This window comes from Morchella importuna (genome assembly GCF_003444635.1).
Source record: "Morchella importuna strain M04M26 chromosome Unknown Morimp01GS018, whole genome shotgun sequence".
In the NCBI taxonomy this organism is placed as follows: domain Eukaryota; kingdom Fungi; phylum Ascomycota; class Pezizomycetes; order Pezizales; family Morchellaceae; genus Morchella; species Morchella importuna.
This window is the reverse complement of record NW_025763415.1, coordinates 456,319-478,006: the sequence shown is the minus strand read 5'-3', so window position 1 is coordinate 478,006 and position 21,688 is coordinate 456,319. Positions and strand designations below refer to the sequence as shown.

The 21,688-nt window shown below is 43.6% G+C and overlaps 3 protein-coding genes across 3 annotated transcripts; 2 read left to right on the top strand and 1 right to left on the bottom strand.

Moving 5' to 3' along the window:
- Nucleotides 1–1,532: 1,532 nt before the first annotated feature.
- Nucleotides 1,533–3,643, top strand: LAJ45_06295 (uncharacterized protein; the record flags this gene model as incomplete). Its single annotated transcript, XM_046115859.1, has 2 exons — nt 1,533–2,557; nt 2,617–3,643. The coding sequence occupies 2 exons, from the start codon at nt 1,533–1,535 to the stop codon at nt 3,641–3,643; spliced, it is 2,052 nt and encodes a 683-aa protein (XP_045970968.1).
- A 6,328-nt stretch (nt 3,644–9,971) lies between these two features.
- On the bottom strand, nt 9,972–11,597 carry LAJ45_06294 (uncharacterized protein; the record flags this gene model as incomplete). Its single annotated transcript, XM_046115858.1, has 4 exons — nt 9,972–10,228; nt 10,281–10,829; nt 10,980–11,321; nt 11,411–11,597. The coding sequence occupies 4 exons, from the start codon at nt 11,595–11,597 to the stop codon at nt 9,972–9,974; spliced, it is 1,335 nt and encodes a 444-aa protein (XP_045970967.1).
- A 5,653-nt stretch (nt 11,598–17,250) lies between these two features.
- On the top strand, nt 17,251–19,299 carry LAJ45_06293 (uncharacterized protein; the record flags this gene model as incomplete). The annotated part of the gene is made up of 9 exons (XM_046115857.1): nt 17,251–17,253; nt 17,406–17,504; nt 17,560–17,564; nt 17,619–17,692; nt 17,758–17,784; nt 18,013–18,437; nt 18,491–18,606; nt 18,665–18,783; nt 18,836–19,299. 9 exons carry the CDS (start codon nt 17,251–17,253, stop codon nt 19,297–19,299), a joined length of 1,332 nt encoding a protein of 443 aa, XP_045970966.1.
- Between the last annotated feature and the right edge of the window lie 2,389 nt (nt 19,300–21,688).

Here is a 21,688-nt window from a genome sequence, read left to right as displayed (position 1 = left end):
GGGCAACATACGGTTAACCCTACACTAGCCACACTTGTCCCTGATGTGCCACAATCATTTGCTTGCGTACTTCGTAGTATGTACTAGTACGTTACTCAAGACGCATCACGAGTCAAGACGCGTTCAAGCTTTTTGTGGACATCTGCAGGCAGCCGCTTGGTAATGAGTTTGGCCCCTTTACCTAAGGTGTCTGATGATATCGCATATGACTCGGTGCCAGAAAGCCGTGCTTTGCGGAAGTCATTTTTATTTCTCCAAGCGCGTCGCTCTCCCCTGAATTAGTCGGCCTCATGTGCCTTCAGGACCCTCGAGTGACCGATCATGAAGGAGTACTAGGTCGTACAATTCTTATCCGAACACGGAACTCTCCGTAATAATCACCTGTGGTTGATAGGATGGATCCTTCTCTCTGTAAATTATCTCCTTGGCAACACCTCTGTAGAGTATCCCATAGTCCGTTAAAGCTGCCTATTGATTCGAGCGGCGTATTTTCAGCTGTGGCTTGTGTCTGGATCACACACATATTCGGCTGCCACCCTTCCTCTTTTAGTAATTATAATATTCTGTCAAATAGACAGCATCTAAGCACCGGATTATGGGATACCTACTGCGACCTTTGGATGTAAGCGTGCATATTTTATGTGCTTTCAAGGCAAGGTCTTAACGTAAGACCGGAATAGACAGTAAGGTGAGGACGACATTCACAGTACTGGGAAGCCCACTTGAAACCTCTTAAATACATTCAATAATAAATAAAGACAAACCCTTAAATGGAATTCGATAAACATAGAGAGAAGTGGATATTTTAGGTATTACACATGTAGTATTACACCAAAATTCCCAAAAGCAGTGACTTACAGGTGGTCCATGTATTTAAGAGTGCTCGACATGTAGCTGTTGATTGGGCAGCTGAACGTGATCATGTACCTACATAACCTTAGCTTGATTATAGTTGATATATATATATATATATATATCGGCGATTTTAAGAAGAAGCCTGACGTGGAGCTTTCTCGTGCTGTTGCATAGAGTTCTTAGAGGACTGAATTCAAATAGATAGGTGATCCCTTGGAGCTCCTGGACTCCACGTTCGCTGTAACCACATGGCGAGTTTATCCTTCAATCGCCCACACTCCATTACGTCTTTACAAACACATCGGCAGCGCTTTTAGACGAATAAGATTCAACAATAACGATCAGTTCAAAGCAGAAGAATTTTTCTCATGTCTGCGATCAGTTACTAACCACCAACGATATTCCCGTCACTCGATTGACAGGGTGCATTGGATTTCACATGCCTGCCCCCAAAGACAAGCAATCAGGTTGGCACGTAGCTCTTCAGCCGCTGACATCATGTGCCATCCCCCACCCCCTACTTAGTTAGCGACAGCGACTCAGAGCATCTCCTTCCTGCCTCCCTGTCTCAGGAGGACCTTCAACGGCGCGGCTGCCGTTTGTTGTGTACTGATTTTGCTCTCTCTTATATAAACTAGTACCCACACACGACATCGATCTCCCTAAACAACTGAATCATGTCGCCCTCCTCCGTTACATCTACCTCTTCCTTCATCTCGAGTTCTGACGATGATTCACTTAAAGGCAAATCTGTTTCTCTCGGCGTGGGCGAAAATGAAGGTTCCGCGTACAGGGCAATCGAGATCACCCCAAACGATACCGTAATAGAGACCGAGGACCGTCACAGGCTCCCGGGAGTCCCACTGTGCGAGGCGCGCAAGCTCAACGCTCTGAGATCAAAGAAAGAAGAAGAACGGGAAGGGAAGCATGGGTTATTGTCGAGTTCGCCACGTATGGATGAGACGTCTCCGCACGTGGTTATTGACGCGGCGAAAGGTAAAATCAAACGAACAGCTGGCATAGGTGGGGAGGAAGATGAAACACATACGAATATAGAACGTGCGCCAGCATCAACCAATCCATTGTTTCCACCTTTGCCGGTTTACGGACCTGCTACGCCCCTGAGAAGACTGCAGTGTATGTTTTTTCGCGTTACGAGCGGCGCTTTATCACTTTCTTTTCTTGGTGTTATTGTGGCAGGGTCTATCGCAAAGTCAATACCGGTCTTTGTATCAAACGCAATCAAAAACTTAAAGGGAGTAGATCCGGACGCATCACGCCCATTCAACGAAATTGAAAAGGAGCGCGCCGAGAAACGGCGGCTTGAAGAAGCGGTGTGGAGGAGCCAGAAGAAAAACTCACTAGACACCCTTGGCGAGGCCGAGATCGGCGGGAGAGGAGCAATGAATAGACAGCGTACAGGCGGCAAGGATAAGCTGTTATGTGATGTCGGATATTATGCTAGAAGAGTTGGGCTCGAGCTTGAAGAGTTCCAGGTAGAAACAGAGGATGGTTTTCTTATTGACCTGCAACACATATTTGACCCCGATGATCCACCGTACTATCCTGGCGAGGTCGGCGAGGGCGGTGCGAGGGTAGGGAGAAAGAAGTATCCAGTGTTGCTTATGCATGGACTTTTGCAGAGCTCAGGATCATTTTGTGTTAATGATGAAGATAGTTTGGCGTTTTACCTCTGTAAAAGGTCTGCTCTTTCCATCAAGCCTCTCCAATATTGCATTCTTACTCACTCGTTTCTCCCAGTGGTTATGATGTCTGGCTTGGTAACAACCGTTGCGGTTTCAACCCATCACATACTGTCTTGAAATATAGCGACCCCCGTATGTGGGCATGGAATATTAGGCAAATGGGCATTCTTGACCTCCCTGCATTCATCAATCATATTCTAGCCCGTACGCACTTCAAGAAGCTAGGCCTCGTCTGTCACTCGCAGGGAACAACACAAACCTTTGTAGCTCTTGCCAAGCAACAACGTCCCGATATCGGCGAAAAGATAACTGTATTCTGTGCTCTCGCCCCTGCGGTCTACGCAGGCCCACTTATTGACAAGTTCTACTTCAAGTTCATGAAGATCATCCCACCAAGTATGTTCCGCATAGTTTTTGGGATACATGCATTCATTCCGTTCATGTTGACGATGCATTCCACCGTCCCCGCGAGTATCTACGGCGCTCTCGGCTATCGCGTGTTTTGGTTCCTGTTTGGCTGGAGTGATCGACTCTGGGACCGTGGGCTTCGTAGCCGTTTCTTCCAATTTGCGCCTGTTTATGTCTCGTCTGAGACACTTCGCTGGTGGTTGGGCGGATTTGCTCGCCACAGGTGTATTCTCTCTACTCACACTGAAGAAGAAGAAGCTGCTCTTGAAGAAGCAGAAGAAGAACAAAAGCGTCAATCCGCCCTTGCGAACGGGGAAAGACCTAACGACGATGGGGGGGACGAACATTCTCCAGCGCCCTCTGCTTCTTCATCATCATCCTCAGTCGGAGGCGGTGCGTGGTATGATTCGCGTTGCCCTCCAATCGCACTTTGGATAGCGGGCAACGATGACCTTGTTGACGGAGCGAGACTGCTGCGGAGATTTGATAAGGGTAAGGAGCCGGATGTGAGGCTTGTTCACAGATCCGTTATTGAGGAATACGAACATCTCGATGTCATTTGGGCGATGGACGCGGTGGAGAAGGTTTTCAAAGGCGTTAAAGAGGTCATTTGGGAATGCGCAGAAGAGGATGTGAAGGGAAGAGTAGTTGTGCCAAAAGGGTGCAGTCCATGAGTTTTCCGAGTGATGACTTATGACGAAAGGGAAATGATACCTATTTACATGTAGTTTAGAGGGGTTTCTTTCTGTTTGGGGGAATTTTTATAGATATCCAGCGAGGTTTTTAATTTCGTCTCTATTATATTTTCTATCTCGCTTTTTTCTTTTCTTTTTTTTAAATTGTGATTTCAATTTTTTGGAGGCGGTATATATTGACGCTTTTTTTAATAGTCTATGATCAAAGAGAGTCATTACTGGGTACATTTGAATATTATTTTCAAGTCAGAACTACTTTCATTGGCTAGGGTTTTATGTGACTCCTGCATGCAACTGAGCAAGTACTCAGCTGAAATAACGATAATTTGAGAATACAGTAAATTAGTTGTTTCCGAACCTTAAAGTACTGTCAGTCCCGAGAAAGTAAGGTAAAGGCCGGCAGTGACAGAAGATTATTTTCTGCTGCTGTCTAAACAAGATAAGGTATCCGATAGACCTATATATAGATATATGTACCTCCAAAAAAGGCTTAGAGCGGTGGAGGGTCGGGCGAGACGGAGGGTATAACGAGGCAATAGCCCATGAACCGGAATTCCAACTAAAAGATCTACATGACCCTCCGAATCCGTCTCGCCGGACCCTCTACTACTCTAAGCATACAGGAAGCCTTATTACTTTACCCATTTCGACGGTAATGCACATGTACAAGTGATCAAGCAAGCTGGCCATGGCCTAACTATATACTTATGTATATATAAATATGTATATGTAATTTCATTCCAAATATATGCGCTACGGACTTGTACTCTTACGTACATAAGTACAATACCAAAAAATGGTATGAGTTCGCTACGTTATTCCCCTTGATGCGCTAGTAATGCAGCAGGAATATGGCATTACTACGGCATTCTTTTATAGTGCCGGTTTAATTCCGTACTGTTCACTAAATCCCATGGTCATACAGTACTGATTTCACCCCCATTTTTTCGTACTGTATGTAGCTTTATTCTAAGCATAATTAAACTTTGTGGTGCTTAGCCTTTGTCCCTTAGACTATCAACTATTGACCCTTTTCATGAGGAAATGAGACATCACAAACCGACAGGAGTGTGACGACTGGCTATGAGAGATTGCCGTGACGTAGATCAAGAACTTACTAGGACTACGTATGTAACCATCGTTTTTCTCTCGCTTTTGGCCCCAGGAAAAATGGTTCTCTATCACATGAGATGGTCGAGGGCTGTAAATTTGTTCATGATTAATTGGTTAAGTCCCTTAATGTCGTTCCTAGGCCTGCGAGTGTCTCCATTACAATATGGATATGTATTCGCGCTGCCGGATTGAAGCCGCCCAGACAAAAAATGTAATTAATCTGAATACTGCTTGCCACAGTTCTTTGAGCGGCTTCAAACCGGCCGCGCAAGTATGATATTTATTCATGTATCATCACTCGATTTGGGTTAGGGTTATAAAGTCAACATTGTGTCCTATTAGTTACTATTCCCACAAACAGTAACTATGCCAAGCCTCGCAACTGCTTATTTGGATGGTTCTTGGCACTAGTATTTGAACATTAAGCAGTGATATCATATCCGCAAGAAATTCCAAGTTATCGAAATATATATACCTTGGGTCTATTCGTACAATATTGCCCCGATCCCGAAATATCGACCCATCATGATAATCAATCTTCAAGTGCTTAGGCCTAAGCCAATAAGTACCTTCTCGAGCTCCCGAAGCCTTAAATGGGTATCCGGTACTATACTAGGGGTAAAAAGTAAATCTCAGGCTGTGTCAAGGTTACTGCTCGATGATTTGACTAGAAGTTCCAGTCTCGTATTGTTGGTTGAGCGCAAAGTGGTTTATATTTAATGAGGTCTGACCCCCATAGGATTAATTTTCATTGGGCTCAACACAAAGGGTTGAGTTTTAGATGTTTGAACATGACATAGGTAATTAAGTTCAAGTGCACTGAATGTCAAAAACATTCGTGGTATAATGGGTTTCAGATCAACAGTTGATATATCAGTATATGGACTATTCAGAAATATATAACAGCGGTCTCAAGTATTCTTGAGTACTAATTATAAGCCCAGAATGTAAGCATTGTCAGGTTACAAAAATAACTACGCACCCCGCATAGCAACAAGACACGATTCTCAATCCGTTTCATTCCGGCCATGGAGAAGAGTAACTCTCTAGATTCATGGATATAGAATCATCTTTTTCATACCTATTGTGCCGGTCGTCGAAATATACTTATTTTGATGGTTGTTGGTTGTCGTTGGTGCGTAGTTATTTTTGTAACCCGACAATACTTTGTTTATTTATATGCCCACCCCCCCAGCATTTATGTATGATAAAAATTATAGATCAGTACTGAAATGCTACCATACAACCCTGGAGATTTGAAGTGAACAAACCTCGTCACGAAGCAAAGGTGGCAATGTATGGGTTTAATCAATCATTCAACAAGCGGGAAAATCTATCAATGTGCCGATACCAATACAAAAGTTCATTCTGAGATTTTATACCTAGAAGTCATTCCTTCTATTGCAATATATATCGGCACGGTCTGAGTTTCAAATACGTTGTGGTCCGTCCAAAAATGCTGTATATATATATATATCCATAAATATTAAGACCGGATCATCAGTCATGTCATGTTTAGTCCATGAGGTCGGTATATACGCGTTGAGAGGGGTAGCCCGAAGCATATATATACATGTATATATACCCCCACAAGATCGACACATTTCGATAAACTAGTATACAGCCTCCTCATCTCGATCGAGGCATGCAGAGGTCAGTCGATACGCTCTTAATTTTCACCTTACCTCTATGTGCCCCGTGTACCTTTATAATTAGTTAAGAAAAAGAAAAGAAGAAAAGAAAGAAAAAACGAACGCGTACGAACTATACATTTAAAAATGAAAATAAAAAAATGGGAACAAAGAAACGCTAGCCCTCCAAAGAGTGCTGCAGCCGGAGCTTCGCAGTTCCCGTTTTAGAGATAAAGTGAGAAACCGGTAATTAAGAAATTCGAAAGCTATATATATACTTGTTCCCAATTCGAAAAAAAGAATTGGGTGCGGACAGACTCTAGTAGCCGTGGAAATGCATCAATTTTGACGTTTCCCATACAAAAAGTTGCGAGATACACATTATTTGATGCATTAATCGACCTACTCTGTATTAAAGGCATTCCTGTCCCATTACCGACACTTTACCGACACCTTTACTGATGCATTTACCTGTTAAAGACATGTTAAAGGCAATAAGATACGACTTTACTGACGACATTCCCCGTTAAAGGCATGTTAAAGGTATGTTAAATGCAAAAAAAATGATGGTTTCCGGTGTTTCCCGTTTTCCGCCGGAAAATCAATGTTTTCCTATGAAGCTCCTCCTTTAGATCTCGAGATAGTTGAGTCCCCAAGTAGAATATTTCAATAGGGTCATCAAATGGTATCTAACATCAATGGGCTTGTAACAGTTGGGGAATACAATTTCATTTTGGTGGATCCATTGTTTGGCATATACATGCAGGCAATTCTTGCTTAATGCTCCTGGTATAATAGTAGGATGCTCGGTGATGATTCGTTTCATTGCCGATGGCCTTTGTCAATCATGTGAAGCATCACCAGTGGCCAAAACTTATCCCCCCTGTGTATACGCCCAAAAATGTGTGACAGAAGCGTGACGGGTAAAAGCATCAGTAAAGTCGTCTGTAAAGTCGTCTGTAAAGTCGCCCGATTTCCCTTAAAACCACTTTCCCTCTACCAAAATATTGACATTACCCACGTAAATCCAAGCTCGAAAAACGACTTTACCGACGACTTTACTGAATATTATTTGATATTTTCAGGTACACATTTCCACGGCTCCTAGAGAGAGGGACACAAAAAAGTGTTGTAGCTGAGTATAATTTCATGTAAAAAGAGATTGAATTTATATATGGTAGGAGGAAGACTGTGCTATAGCTAATTACATGTAGGATAAGAAAATTGGCCGCTCTTAGAGTAAGTGCAAGGGCGGGTATAATATATTAAGCTGGTAAGGCTTAAGTTTAGTATAGAGCTAGCTAAGTCTAGATAAGACGGAGTAGTGAATGTCAAATGTCAAGTTTATTGCCTGCTGTACGTACATGTTCCACTCAATTACGGTTATGGTCTATGCCAATGGGAGTACTCAATGTGCTATAAAAAGCAATCAAAAGACTATATAGCAGATTCGTCTAATTAACCACCCCTTCCCATATGGAATGTGTTCGAAGTCCGTTTATATATACCTATTGACACTTCATTTAGAGATATCTAGCAAGCTTGGCCAGACTATAATACATGAGAATACCGGGAAGTTTTAATTTTATTAGTGGATTGTCGGGGTTCTTTATCCTGCATGTTTGAGCCCGGTCCAATTAACTCTCGCAATTTGTAAATTTTTTCTTTTATATAATATGATAAATATATAGGAGACAATTCAGGCCACATTATATGTTGGCCACATGACACGTGCACAATGCCTGTTTATTTACGTTTCGTTATCTGCAGACATGATCCTCCTGCTATGATCCAGCCTATGTGCTTCTTTTACACTCTGCTTTACGTATGCATGTTACTCTTGTTGGTCTACAAACGGTTGCTGGTTGGCCCTTTGTTAGGCCGAATCCTTTGTCCGAACACAGTACTACGCGTAAGAAACGACCCATTGCAGTGGACACAAAAAATCAACTCTTAACACTTTGCTGTATTGAGTACTAGAGCTACAGCTGATTGGATTATGTATTCTTTTATTCGCGCCCATGCATGTCTACAAAATGCTGTGGAATGCTTACTACATGTATATTTAGTACGCCCATGGCCACCTAGTTACGCTGATGTTTCTACGTAGATACTTTATACTGAATACCCATCGTACGTAAGTGTTTGCACTGTGGGGAAGGGGATATTGTTGGAGTCGACGTTCGTTATATGGGCATTACTCGATCGAATACAATCGATATATTCGTATCGTATATAATTACATAAACAGATATGGTACATACATGTATCTTCCACCACTAAACTCCTGCAGCTAGTAATATCGGTAATATCATCCTGTTTTCCCATATATATACGTATAAATACTGTATGAGATTTTGAGAATGGACGGATCACACAATAAAAATATTGCGATATATAAGAATGCACGAGGAGGTATATACTTCGCTCTATAAGTAATGAGGCCTGATTTCAGGTAGTACCCATAGTTACGTACATGCCTGCTAAAGTAGTCGCAGTACCCGGGACGACACTACATGAACCTAAGCCGAGCCTAGATCTTCTAGTGATAAGCCGGGCCTTGTGTAAATCTTATCCTAAAACAGATTAATTTGGAATAGCTATTCATCAATCTTAGACAAACGAGTGATACAGTGTGATGTCATTTGGCCCAATATTTGCTTTCACGGCATTGCTGTAAAGGATTCGCCGGTTAGCTGGTGCGGCCACGGGAATCGACTGCCAATCAATCAATCAATCAATTACTTGGCCAGTCAATCAGAAATGCAGAGACCTATGCCATTCGTTTTTCAATAATTAATACGAAATCCATTCCGATAGATTCCAACACACCATTCAGCCTGTGAGAATAGGCCCATAGAGTAAATACAACCATGATGAGGGCTTACAAAGAAAAATATAAAAAGATGAGTAGACAAGATAGTAAAAGATGAAAAAGCCCTCCCAAGAAAAAGAACACCTGTGACCCGCCGCCATGACCCATCCATATCGACCCATTTCCTGTCCTTTGCACACCCTGTCCCATAAGATAGTTTCAAAAGATACCTCCCTCGACTCAGACAAGATGAATAGATAAATCCAAAAAGAAAAACATGATGTAAGAAAAGATCGGTCAATTGAATGAGAAATATCGCAAGACGTAAGATGAGCCACTATATCGAAAACCTGCCTGGTCCTTCGATATTACCTAAATCGTGTGGGATATTTACTCAAAACATGATCGAAGTGAACATTCGGTCAAATTACCGTGTCCCGCCCACAGCACAAACCCGAGAATAAGCCGTACCCCCCAAAAAAGTTTTTTTTTTTCAAACTACCGCCCCCGCAAAAAGAAAAAGCAAAAGATATCCGGGAAAAGAAATACCACGATTGTTGATAACTCGTTGAAGAAGGGACATCCAGGCCACCGTCAACATACATGACAGAAATAGAGTAGGAATTGTTGCAAGAAAGTAGTCGCGCCAAGCCATGCAAATTTAGGTTGCAATCCGCGAGAACACATTCTCGCAGCAGGTGAATTAGGAAAAACATTAACATGAGTTGAGAAATGATATAAATATTTTTTAGCATCGTTCAATGCCTTGCATTCGCCCTGGTCCATTACTGACACTATTGTGTGCTGCATGGTGAGTTTGCGGATGGTATGCATTGGGCTGTGATGGGTGATGAAAACTTTGGGCCGATTCAATCCGAAGGTTCTCCTGCATTTCGAGGCGCATGTGGTTTTCATTTCGAAGTGTTTCAACTTCGTGCTGAAGCTGCTCAATGGTGCGACCCATATTATCCTGGTTTTGCTTTAATTGATTGATATATTCAATCGCTAGAATTATCTGTTAGAAAATATCGGAGGTTGAGATTTAATGGGATAAAACCTTTTGTTAGAACCTCCCACTTGCTACTTTTCCCACCCCTTTCTGCAGGCAACTGATCCCGCAATTCGTCAAACAAGTCTTTCATTTCCTTTCTTCGCTTCCGTTCCGCCAACTTGTGGCTGACCCTCAATTCGGGCGTCCTTGAATATGGTGTAGCGGTCAAGGAGCCGGCCTCACTTGGACCTAGGCTTGATTTCCGATCTTGCTGAAGATGATGATGGTGGTGATGGTTGCCATTCATACCTGTCTGATATTGGTTGTTGGAATATGCGATAGCTGTGGAGCTATTGTCCGTACTCATATGGGAATGATGGCCAGGGCGTAATGAGTTTGAGCTATAGATGCTACTTGCCGCAGAACCAGGCAAACTTCCAGTGCTGATTCTTCCCGGGGTAATCCCCTCACGACTTGTAGTTCGGCCTGGTGGCGCAAGGTCAGGATCGGGGAAAGCATATGGGAAACCCTTTGTTGGTGATGGAGCGTTTGGGTGAGGGACTTGGCCTTGGTTGTAAGAAAACCTCGATGCGCCGATTGGAGGAGCAGTTCGAGCTACACCACCGGTCTTTGGTGAGTTTCCATTATATCCATTAATCGAATCGCTGTTGCTAACTACACTGTATCTGTAGGGATTGCTGTAGGGAACTCCATTTGTGCCATCTGAAGGCCCATTATCCATCCTGTGCGGTGCCGGGGAATTACTTTGAATTCCTCTTTCGCGCTGTAAAGTGCTCGCCAAACTGACCTGGCTAGCTGCAGGCGTACCGTTTATTGGAGACGAAAGCTGAAGGTTGCTTAGTCGACTATCGAAGCTACTTCGTCGCGAGGCAGACGGCGAAGGTGTAGGGAGTGCCCCATCTTGCGACATTGTACCAGGGGGGGTTGTGTGGTGCAAACTAGTGTTTGAGGTGGTAAACGTGCTACCGGTCGGGGAGTGGTTGTAACTGAATGAAGGAGCGCCATTATTCTCTTGTGAATGTTGACGCGAGGGGCCATGGGCATCAATTGGAGGGAGTGTCAATTGTGGTGAAAATGATTCGGAAACTTGATTCAGTTAGCTTGGCCACCTCCAGACAGTATTACAGCTGCTCCGGGAGTACGCAAAAAAGAAAAAGAGAGGGGGGAGGCTTTACTATTGCTGACTCTCGTTGAGGCCATCGACCAGTTGCCGGAATCTCGAAGGTCTCCAGACTGCTGACTGAGGGAAGGTGAGTGACTGTTTGCAGACGATGGCTTGCCCGTGATGTTTGCCAACGGAGGTAGGGTTTGAGCAGTGGAAACGGATGACCGTCGATCCCAGGGCAGACTATTTGTCTCCATAATTTCGGGGGGTGGGGTTTAACGAGTGACTAAATGAAAGAGCGACAAAGGTGAGCAAGGGAGAAGGGGAGTAGAAATCGTTTTTTGTTAGAGTTGAATTCGGGAAGGCCTGAGGAGTTTCTTGAACGGCTTTTCTGTAGAGATGGTAGAGGCCGGCTGGTGATAGAAGCCGACTCTGGGCCTCGTTTTGTTTATTTAATGTTTCGTTTCTAGACGGAAAGACTGAGTCGATCAAAGAGCAAGAAAAACGAAGGGAAGGGGGTTGGTAGGAGTTTTGTTCTGGGGAGATTTTTTGACGAGGAGTAGTTGGAGTGGAGAGGAGGGTCTAGGTTCCACGAGGCAAATCAACCGAACGGTTGCAGCAGCTCAGTGTGGTGTGTGTGGGAAGTACGGAATGATATGTCTGTTGTCTCTAGGATGTGGAAGTAGTTCTCCACTTGGCTGCCGCAAGGTTACTACAGGCTCGCTCAGAAATGTGGAACAGCCCCCCGCGAGAGGGTGGCAGCAGCTAGTGGCAGCTGGCTGGGGGAGGGGGGGGGGGGGGGTGGCAATGGGTACTACATTACCTACCCTTGCAGACAGTCACTCCTATCTGATCCGCCTAACTAACAGAGCAACGTGCGAAGACTGCAACTGCACCGATGTTTCTGCTGGTCCTGCTCGTCGGCTGCCGCTGTAATTTAAATAAATACTATGTAATGTAAGTGTAAGTATATTTGCCTGCGATGACAAAGGCTACCTTGTATAGAGAGACATGCACAGGAGAGGGAGAGGGAGAGGGAGAGGGTCGGATGGCTGGTTCAAATACTCAACACCACCCTGGAACCGAGACGTTGGTCACTGCACTGAGCTCTGTCACACTCCGGAGATCTTTCAAATTTTGGAGAGAGTGTGATCAGAGTGTTCTGGAAAGTTGATGGATAAACAAAAAGAAAGACGGAGTGAATGGGAAAAGCAATGCCTTTACTTATTCCCCCTCAAAAATTGTAAAGGTAGTTAATAAATAGCGCGCCTATACTACTTACCATTTAATGATCATGTTAGGTGTTTTAGTTGCTAGTGCTGAATAAATTTAATCTAGGGGGCGTCTGATCTGGCTTATGATGTATGGAAATACATCATTAAAATATATGTACATCTACATGTATTAATCGTACATGTAGTCTAAGGGGTGACATACATGGAGTTCATGATCATCACTATACGTACCCACACGTGCGCCCTGCTATTAATGTATGTATGTACATGTAGCTATAAGATGTACTTGTATCTGCGGGGCCTCAGTTAGAGCACATATATATAACCGTACCTAATCCTACTTAGATACATGTCTTGCCTACTTAACAGGTGTTTTCTTGCCAGAGAGAGTTTTAGGCTCATGTACCTCACATTATTTCTATGTACTAGGTGAGTTCTTGATACTGGTGACGGTGATGTTTTTTTTTCTTTCTTTCAAAAACAGTACGTACAGATATACGTATTTATGCACATGTGTGTTGTGCTGCCACCCTCCGAGGCATACATGTACAAATTGCGAGGCCTCTAGATCTTCCCATACCACCACAAGTACATATAATCCTAATTTAAGCCGTAGGTACTGTCTCTGCATGTGCATGTCCCTACCTGATTCTCCATGTTTTGGCAGGAGGTAAGTTGATTATAGGAAGTAGTTATATTCATATGATCATGATCACATAGGTAGTCTTTATCCTTCTCTTATAGACCATTCATAAGTTGGCGAACTATATAAAAGAGAAACCGGTCTCATTTGGTTTCTAGTTCGTGTCGTACAAATTTGCATTAGGAGACTCGGGATCAAGTCCTCTCTAGGCACGGGCACTTACTATTCGTAGTTGTTGGGAAGGGCAAAATAGGTACGGACAACCATCTCGATCTGCAAAACAACATGTATCACATAAAACGATACTCCACCCACGTCTACCTAAATATACCTTACAAGTTCAATCGTCCACTGGCTTTTTGTATTTTCATTTTCTTCCCAGAATTGTCCGGTGCTTTAGAGAGTTGGTACCCTGATTATTATTTGGAGTAAAAAGCAAAATTGTCGACTGTGTGTCACGACCGGCCCACTGGATCGTGGAGATCTAAAGGAGTTCCATGGCTGCCAATCGCCTGGTTGGAGATAATAACTTAACGAGACTTTGTTATACATATGTGTGTATGTACATGTCTCGTCTCGAAAGCAGCGCACAGCGTCTTTCCTTCCTTCTCGGATACCCCATTGAAAGAAAACATCTGCGGTCGTCACCACCCAGGTTTTGATATATATCGACATCGCATACTCAGAAAGTCACGATTTCGGGGGATATGTGGCTGGAGACGCGTCTGGGCCAATCCGGAGGAAAACCCATGGCCAATCAGTATGTATGTGCATACGTAGGTACGTTACATACCTATCATAGTACCGGTATAATGTAGGTACATACATAAGGTTTCGAATAATTATGATAGACAATATTGATACGAACGAAATAGCATTGCGATTGTGATTGCGATTTCCCTTTCAATTATTATATGCGTCTCGCCCTCACATGCTTGGATATCCCCCTCCCCCCCAAAGTTCCATCTCCCCCTGATGATCATCTCTGTTTATATAGTCAACTTTATCCTGACGCCATGATTTGAATTGATATTATATGCTTATTTCAGTGGGGGTAGCTATAGTAAGTAGAGTGCCCAGCTTGTTAGAGATATGTGCATACATAAAGCTACATAGTTCTCATACCGGATGAACCGATAACCGCCAAACCAGCCCAGGGTCCAGGCATAAAACGAAAAAAAAGCCTACTCTGCTGTTTATGCAGAAGTGAACCTAGGATGTTACTTTAAAGTAAGGTCCTAAAATATCCACCTAGTAAGTACATGTACCTACATCGGTAAATAGTACTATAGGCACAGAAGGCACTTAAGCGTAGTAGGCATGGCTTTAGGAGGAAAGATCCCAGCGAATCTGCGAGTGATGGACAGGCCCTAACACGTGCTCGTGCGACTCAAAATTCTAGTCTAAAAAGAAATCGGGTTGGCAGTAAGGAATGTTTATTTACGCAAGTGGCTTTGAAAGCTGCCTGTTTATCTTCCAAATACACAAATCCAATTTGCAGGTAAGGTCGAAGAATCATGTAGGTACTTCCAACGGCGGGCCCGTAGACTCCCACTCCGGGGACAAGTGTCCATGTCGGCGCAATGCAGTTGTCGTCGAGTGATCTTTCGCCCCGTCGAAGGGAATCATGCCTTGCACTCTAGGAGTAGGGCATAAGAACAAAACCGGGAACATCTTTACCGAGTGGATCTTGTTGGGCCCACCAATTTTCAGACTTGCCGAAACACCGCCAAAACTCGAAAAATTGGCTATCTCCGGCCAGGGATTATCACTCGAGTGATTGGCTGAATGGCATCGATCTGCATCAGAAGTTTCCCATACAAGTAATTTTGATCTCTGGAAGCTAGCCAATTTTTCGAGTTATGGCGGCACGCCTATTAACAGGGTTCGCGCAACGTGCTTTTCGGACTGGTCCGGTTTGGCAGAGACGTGAGCAAAACGTGTTCTCGATGCACCTACACCGCATGGCCAAAATGTTTCGAAAGAAATGTCCAAGAGATCGAAGAAAAGCAAAACTCCTGGCATTGTTTCAATTGAAAGCTTTCTGAGTAGCGAAAACCCATGAATTTGAAGTCCATGAATACAAGAATTCGGCTGTCGATCTTCGAGGAGCTTTTCTTCTCCGGTTGATAGAAGACCACCCCACCGGATTATCAGCTTCACTCCGGTTAAATAACTGGGGCAATCCTGTTCTTCTGAGCCATAAGATACCTTCATGCAAGAATCATCAGTGGACTTTTGATAATAGGGCGAAATTCTCTATCTCAAGTCCCAACGGCTGTCTGGATTTAAGATACATACTAGAACGCGAAACCGTTCTAGGGTTCCGGGGAACTGTAGGATGATATGATGGCCTTGTGTCCAGGGTTGGTGCGTCGGCGACCATCACTACTTTCAAAAAAACGCTCCTCAACGCGGCTGGCTTGAATGAACGAGCCGCGTTGTGAATTCTCGGTTTTTGAGAGTTGAAGTCGCTTATTTTAATAGAAAATTCCCTACCGAAAATGCTCGCTTTCTGGATGTACCTTACAAAAACAAAGAAGATGCTGCACGATACATGTAGATATTGATCACATCTAAAGGATCTACCCGGTGAAACAAGTATGTATTGTATTGTACATACATCATATACCCCTCTATTAATTAAACTGACTAGTACACGTCGCATATGGTTTGATTTCACCATCATAAATACCTAGAGTACTCTGCTGGTACCAAAGTCGATGCCGATGCAGACAAATGCTTCCAATCGTGACGATGCCGTTTCCTGTAATAATATGTATGCCTCTCATGGACTGTGAAGTTATCCGCGAGACTACATGTACCTAACTACACGCAAGAGGAATTCAGGACCGGCGAGACAAGAAAAAAGAAACGAAACTTCTTCGGTAACTCATACCTTTTTGGTAGACTGACATGCTTTGAAGGGATTGTCCTATTGATTCAAGAGGAGAGTGAACCTACATCGTTATGCATGTAAGAAATGGTTGGAAAAAAAGAAAAGAATCGAAGGACCCGATAGTGGTGGGCTTCGTCTCCAGAAAAGAGGGAACTCTTGATAAGATAGTCCACCCATAGACAGTCGCTGCTGGGCCTCATTGGAGACGGATAACAGCTCCCTTTGTTATTCTTCTACAGAACACTCCCTCTACCGCGTGTGTTGCAGTTGGCCCAAGGAGGCGGTGTGGTGCGCACATACTTACTACTGCTGTGTTGCGCATGCTTCTGTTGGAGATACTCAAGCGATAGGACCTCCTAATAATAACAAAAGACCTATCGCATACAGTGGACAATCGAAGAGTTAAACAGACACCATAAACATCATACATGTGTAAATATATCTTTATTTTCCAGCCTTTGAGCAGCGAAGTATAGTACGACTATCTTCCCAGCTGAATTATCATCAATGTTATGCCTAATGTATAAAGAACTTACCGATTTAATTTCTCGGAACGGCTGTGGTGTAACTCCTTTCGCAGTGATCGGCGACATATGTATGTAGTAGTACAGTCGTTCACAGGGTGAGGACGAACACTGGGTGTACTCGTTTACCACGAAAAGAACCAGAAAATGCAAGTGACGGAAACAGGGATAGTTTGTATGAGAGATCACCGCCACTCCATACAAATAATCCTTGCCCTGAGCAACTGCATTTTCTGGTTCTTTTCGTGGTAAACAAGTAGACGAACAAGGATTTTTGGACAAATAGAAAGATCACTTGGGCAGCTTGGCTGTTTCTTGCCATATTGAGAACCCTGGTTCGTCTTCACCCAGTGTTCGTCCTCACCCTGTGAACGACTGTACTCGATGGGGGTTGGGGAGATCTAGATGCTTTGGCATGTGTAGGATGTATGTACTAAACGCCTCAACCCCGCTCTTGAGTTTTATGTTCCATAAATTTCTTCAACTCTATCAGTACAAATGATCACTAATTTGGCCAAACTATGGCTCGAGAAGCTATGGGGGGTAGGTGTGTAAACTTCGGCGTTTTTTTAAAGAATCAGCCAATCAAACCTATAGAAATTGGCCATAATGGTACTAGCGCCTAGACTAACCCTGGCATTTTCTCAGATTCCCATACAAACGAAATTCCTCTGAAGTTGACACACCCGCCCTCTAGGCCTTCTCGCGCCATAAGTTCCTAGAATTTCTCGCGTGGGACACCCACATCGTTGACCGCGGAGTAGTTGGTGAACTGTGTCAAACTCTTTCAGCTGATTGTGGGAAATTTGAGGTCCCATACAACTTTGTCAATTCGGGCTAAACGCCGATCCGGAACGGACATCGTGAGATATCAATATTGATTTTATGCCGATAATGGTAACTGATATTTCTAAACAGAAACAGTCGATCTATGTCATTTGTTAATCGATACGATATTCTTATCTCTGTATCCATAGGAAATCTGATTGTCTTTCTAAATTCCGCACAACCAAAATAACAATCGTTTGCTACTTAGAGGAAAAAAACAAAGGTAAGAGCAATAATCAAAACCGTAGTAGATTTAGAATAAATTAACGCCTCGTGTAAGATTTATAGACCCGGTATGGTGGGAGGCGTGTCGGTGTAAGATTACTTCTATGTATCAGTTGAGATGGGTTAGGTACATGTATACATGTAGCTAGTATTAAGCCAAGACGGGGTTTGGACTTGTCCCCCGCTTGTGCGCAGGGCTGTTGGTGATCCGAGCGCCGTCTTTTTTTTTTTTGGGGGAGCCTCAACCCACATTTTTTGTGTCTTCACTTCAACGACCCCAGTAGTAAACAAACATGAAACGTGGCTCTAAAGTTTTAGACTCGCTCCCGCACCGGAGCCTGCAATCCCAGTGGTATTCTCCACGTTATCTACCCCGAGGTCTCCAGACATCTACATCGTTTACACCTAAAACTATCTTCTCTGGCATTCAACCCACTGGCGTCCCTCATCTGGGAAATTATCTCGGTGCTCTCAAACAATGGACAAGCTTCCAAAATACGGAAACAGAATCAACAAAATTAATTTTTTGCATCGTCGATCTTCATGCAATTACGTCACCTCAAAAGGCATCCAATCTTCGACAATGGAAGAAGGAAATGCTCACAACACTCCTGGCGATTGGGCTGAACCCTGATAGGTGCATCATATTTGAGCAAAGCCGAGTTCCGGCTCATTCAGAATTGATGTGGATTTTAAGCTGCATATCAAGTACAGGGCGACTTTCACGGATGACTCAGTGGAAGGTTTGCTTTCTTTCATATCAGAGTGGGGTGGTTCTAATGCGGTGGGGCAATAGAGCAAATTAGGTATTTCGGAAGAACATCATTCCCTGGAAGATAAATCTACAGAAACACTTAAACTGGGATTGTTCTCTTATCCCGTGCTTCAAGCTGCTGATATACTGGTGCATAGGTTCGAAGCCTCCCCTTACTTCTTACTTTATTCTTTTAAATTAGCTGATGTTTGATAGAGCCACCCATGTTCCTGTAGGTGAAGACCAAGCGCAACACCTGGAGTTGACAAGAGATATTGTCGGTGCCTTTCATCATAACTATGGCAAAGTCTTTCCGCTACCGGCCACGCTGCTGTGTAAGCAATTTACCCTCTGATTTCTTCAGGCAATAATATTGATTTGTGTCAGCTCCTGCCAAACGTGTCATGTCATTAAGCGACCCGACCCAAAAGATGTCAAAGTCAGCCCCGGATCCGAAGTCCCGGATCCTACTTACGGATAGTCCCACTTCAGTGCAAGGAAAGATTAAAGTGGCTCTAACGGATTCTCTCGAAACCTACGGGATCACTTATGACCCACAAAAACGGCCTGGCCTATCGAATTTGATAGAAATATATGCGCATATACAAGGCCGGGAAGATTTTGAACACGTGGCAAGTGAGTTTGAGGGTTTGACGAAGAAAGTTTTCAAAGAGAGGGTGGCCGATTGTATCAACGAGAGTTTAGAGAGTATCAGGAGTGAATACACGAGAATTACGGAGACGGAAGGGGATGGGTTTTTGGAAAAGGTAGTTAGAGAGGGTTCTGCGAAGGCAGCAAATAGTGCCGAGGAAACCATGGTAAAAGTAAGGGAGGCTTTAGGCCTGCTATAGGTTCTTCAATCCTTTAACATGCGATGTTCGTATGCTATAAAAAAATCACCACGGCTGCGTTTTCCCTACCCCAGTACTTCCATTTGGATAAACCGGTACTATACCTGGTAATGTCTTTGCAAACTTTAAAGATTTTGGCCGCTCTCAGCCCTAGGCAAAAATTATCGTTGGTAAATAGCAATTCCACAAGCGTGGCCTGCTGGACTGCAGATGCCATTGTTTTGCTTCTGGGTTAGAGGTGATGCATACTGACAGACAATCCCGTAAACCCCACCAGCTGGTTTTCTATAGATCGCAGGCTCTTGTGGAAAACAATGAATCGAAATTGGGATGATTTTGGACGATCTTAGGGTTGCAGTAATAATATTTTGACGGATTAGGTGTGATAAGCGGCACCTAAGTTATCCCTGCTGTTATTCAAGCGCGTAAAATAAGCAGAAACGCATGGCAAAATTAGCACGCGCATGCCACGCTTCCTCGCAACGTGGTTCTCCTGGCTCCCACGTTCCCGTTCCTGACACCTTTCCTCTTGAGGGGTAGGTTTCTAGGCGGGGCTTCCGGATAGAGACGCTCTCGCCGTGATCAAGCAAATAATCCTCCCCGGTGCCAACTCCCGCATCAAAAAATTTCCTTATTCTACATCATGTGCTGCGGGGGTTTAAGTAAAAGCTGCGGCAATATTCATCGCATTTACATAATGTCGCTCGGAGATGTTCGACAAATGCAGCTTATTAGGTGAAAGGTTGATAGTTCATACAACAGAAACTTGCAAGATAGATGATGGGGCAAGTAAGGGGCTGCCTTCAGCTGAACGGTTTTGTATTATCTAAGCTTACAGTGGGCATAAACAGCCCCGCCTGGCCTCAAAAGCATGGTCCACCAATAAGTCGACGTCATACAAAGATTCATCAAGGCACAGCATATGTCCATCTCTCAAAATATTGCCAAATAATCCCGTGGAATTTTTTAAATACTTTAAAGTGAGATAAATTTACCATCTATCAAGCTGTGGGCATTTTCTGAACATATTTCCAGTAAATTTCCGTTTCGGAGGAACCGAGTGAGATTATATGATGCTCCGGGGCTGTTGTTCATCTATAAGATCCAACTTTTCCAAAGGTAATTTAACAGAGCACTGGTTTAGTACCAGTTCTCATTTAAGGCTCTTACAATAATTCCTAACCTATTAGGTAGGTTTAAAATTCGATACATTATGGTTGTCGTTGTTGAGATGAACCTTATCTGCAAAGCGGAAGTTCATGCATGATCAAATTCCTGCACTTATGATTGGCTTTGACTTCGATTCAATCTGTGTCGGTTTCACAGCAACACTTGGTTATTGCGACTTATTTTCTTTTCTTCCATCTATATATTCCTTGTCTTAAGCCTATTATTTGATCACTAAATAAATAGGTATATCTGGACTGCAGTTGTTTGCATGTAAATAAGGTGAAGCCATACCATCCCCGAATAAACGTTGCAAATTCATTGACGCACATACCATAGAATAAGGAAGGTTTATCAATACTTAGCCTACAGCTTACCCTCAAAAGAACCAGAAAATGCAACTGACGGAAACAGGGATTATTTGTATGAGAGAACGACGCCACTCCATACAAATTATCCTTGCCCTGAGCAACTGCATTTTCTGGTTCTTACGCTGGTAAGCGTGTACATGACATATTCTGAAACCCAGGTTAGTCCTGCGGTCCCCTATAGCTTAATTTTACCGATTGGGGGAAACACGCCGTTTCTTATCATGCATCAGAACATGGAAAATCGTCCAAGTGTTTTTAGGTTACCCGGCCTTTTATCTCTGAGATCCAGATCACTGAATTCGTGCACGTGCATGAAGTATGTAAAATACTCTAAAATAATATACTCTCCCTATATTTTATCATTTAAGAGACGGACGAAGTCTATATATGAATCCCCACCCCGAGGGGTATGGTGCTGGTTCGGATTGGGATTGCGAAGCATCAAAACGTGGTTGGAATCCAGTCGACATTCCAACCCCAATAGTTAGCTACGTGCAGCACTCTGGTTTTTCCGGAAGTGGCCTCTCTGCCGAACGGTCAACGCATTATCTGCTGTTATCAACACGGTATGTATGTAAGGTTTGAAGAAGGGCTGCACTGCAGCTGTCTCCCCCCACGTGGCGATAACGATGACCATATAAGACAAACCTGAGGTTTCACATCGACTAGGGACTTATGGATGATAGGTATATATCTAAATCTGAGAAAGGGAAATAAAGAATCCTAGTTTGCCTATGTACGATATATTGGAGATGGGGTATGTCCTTTGGCGGGGAAAACTTTTTCTTGCTGTTTCCGCCCCACACTGCACCACGTGTTTCCCTCGTGGACAGTGGATGGTACTAGGGGAT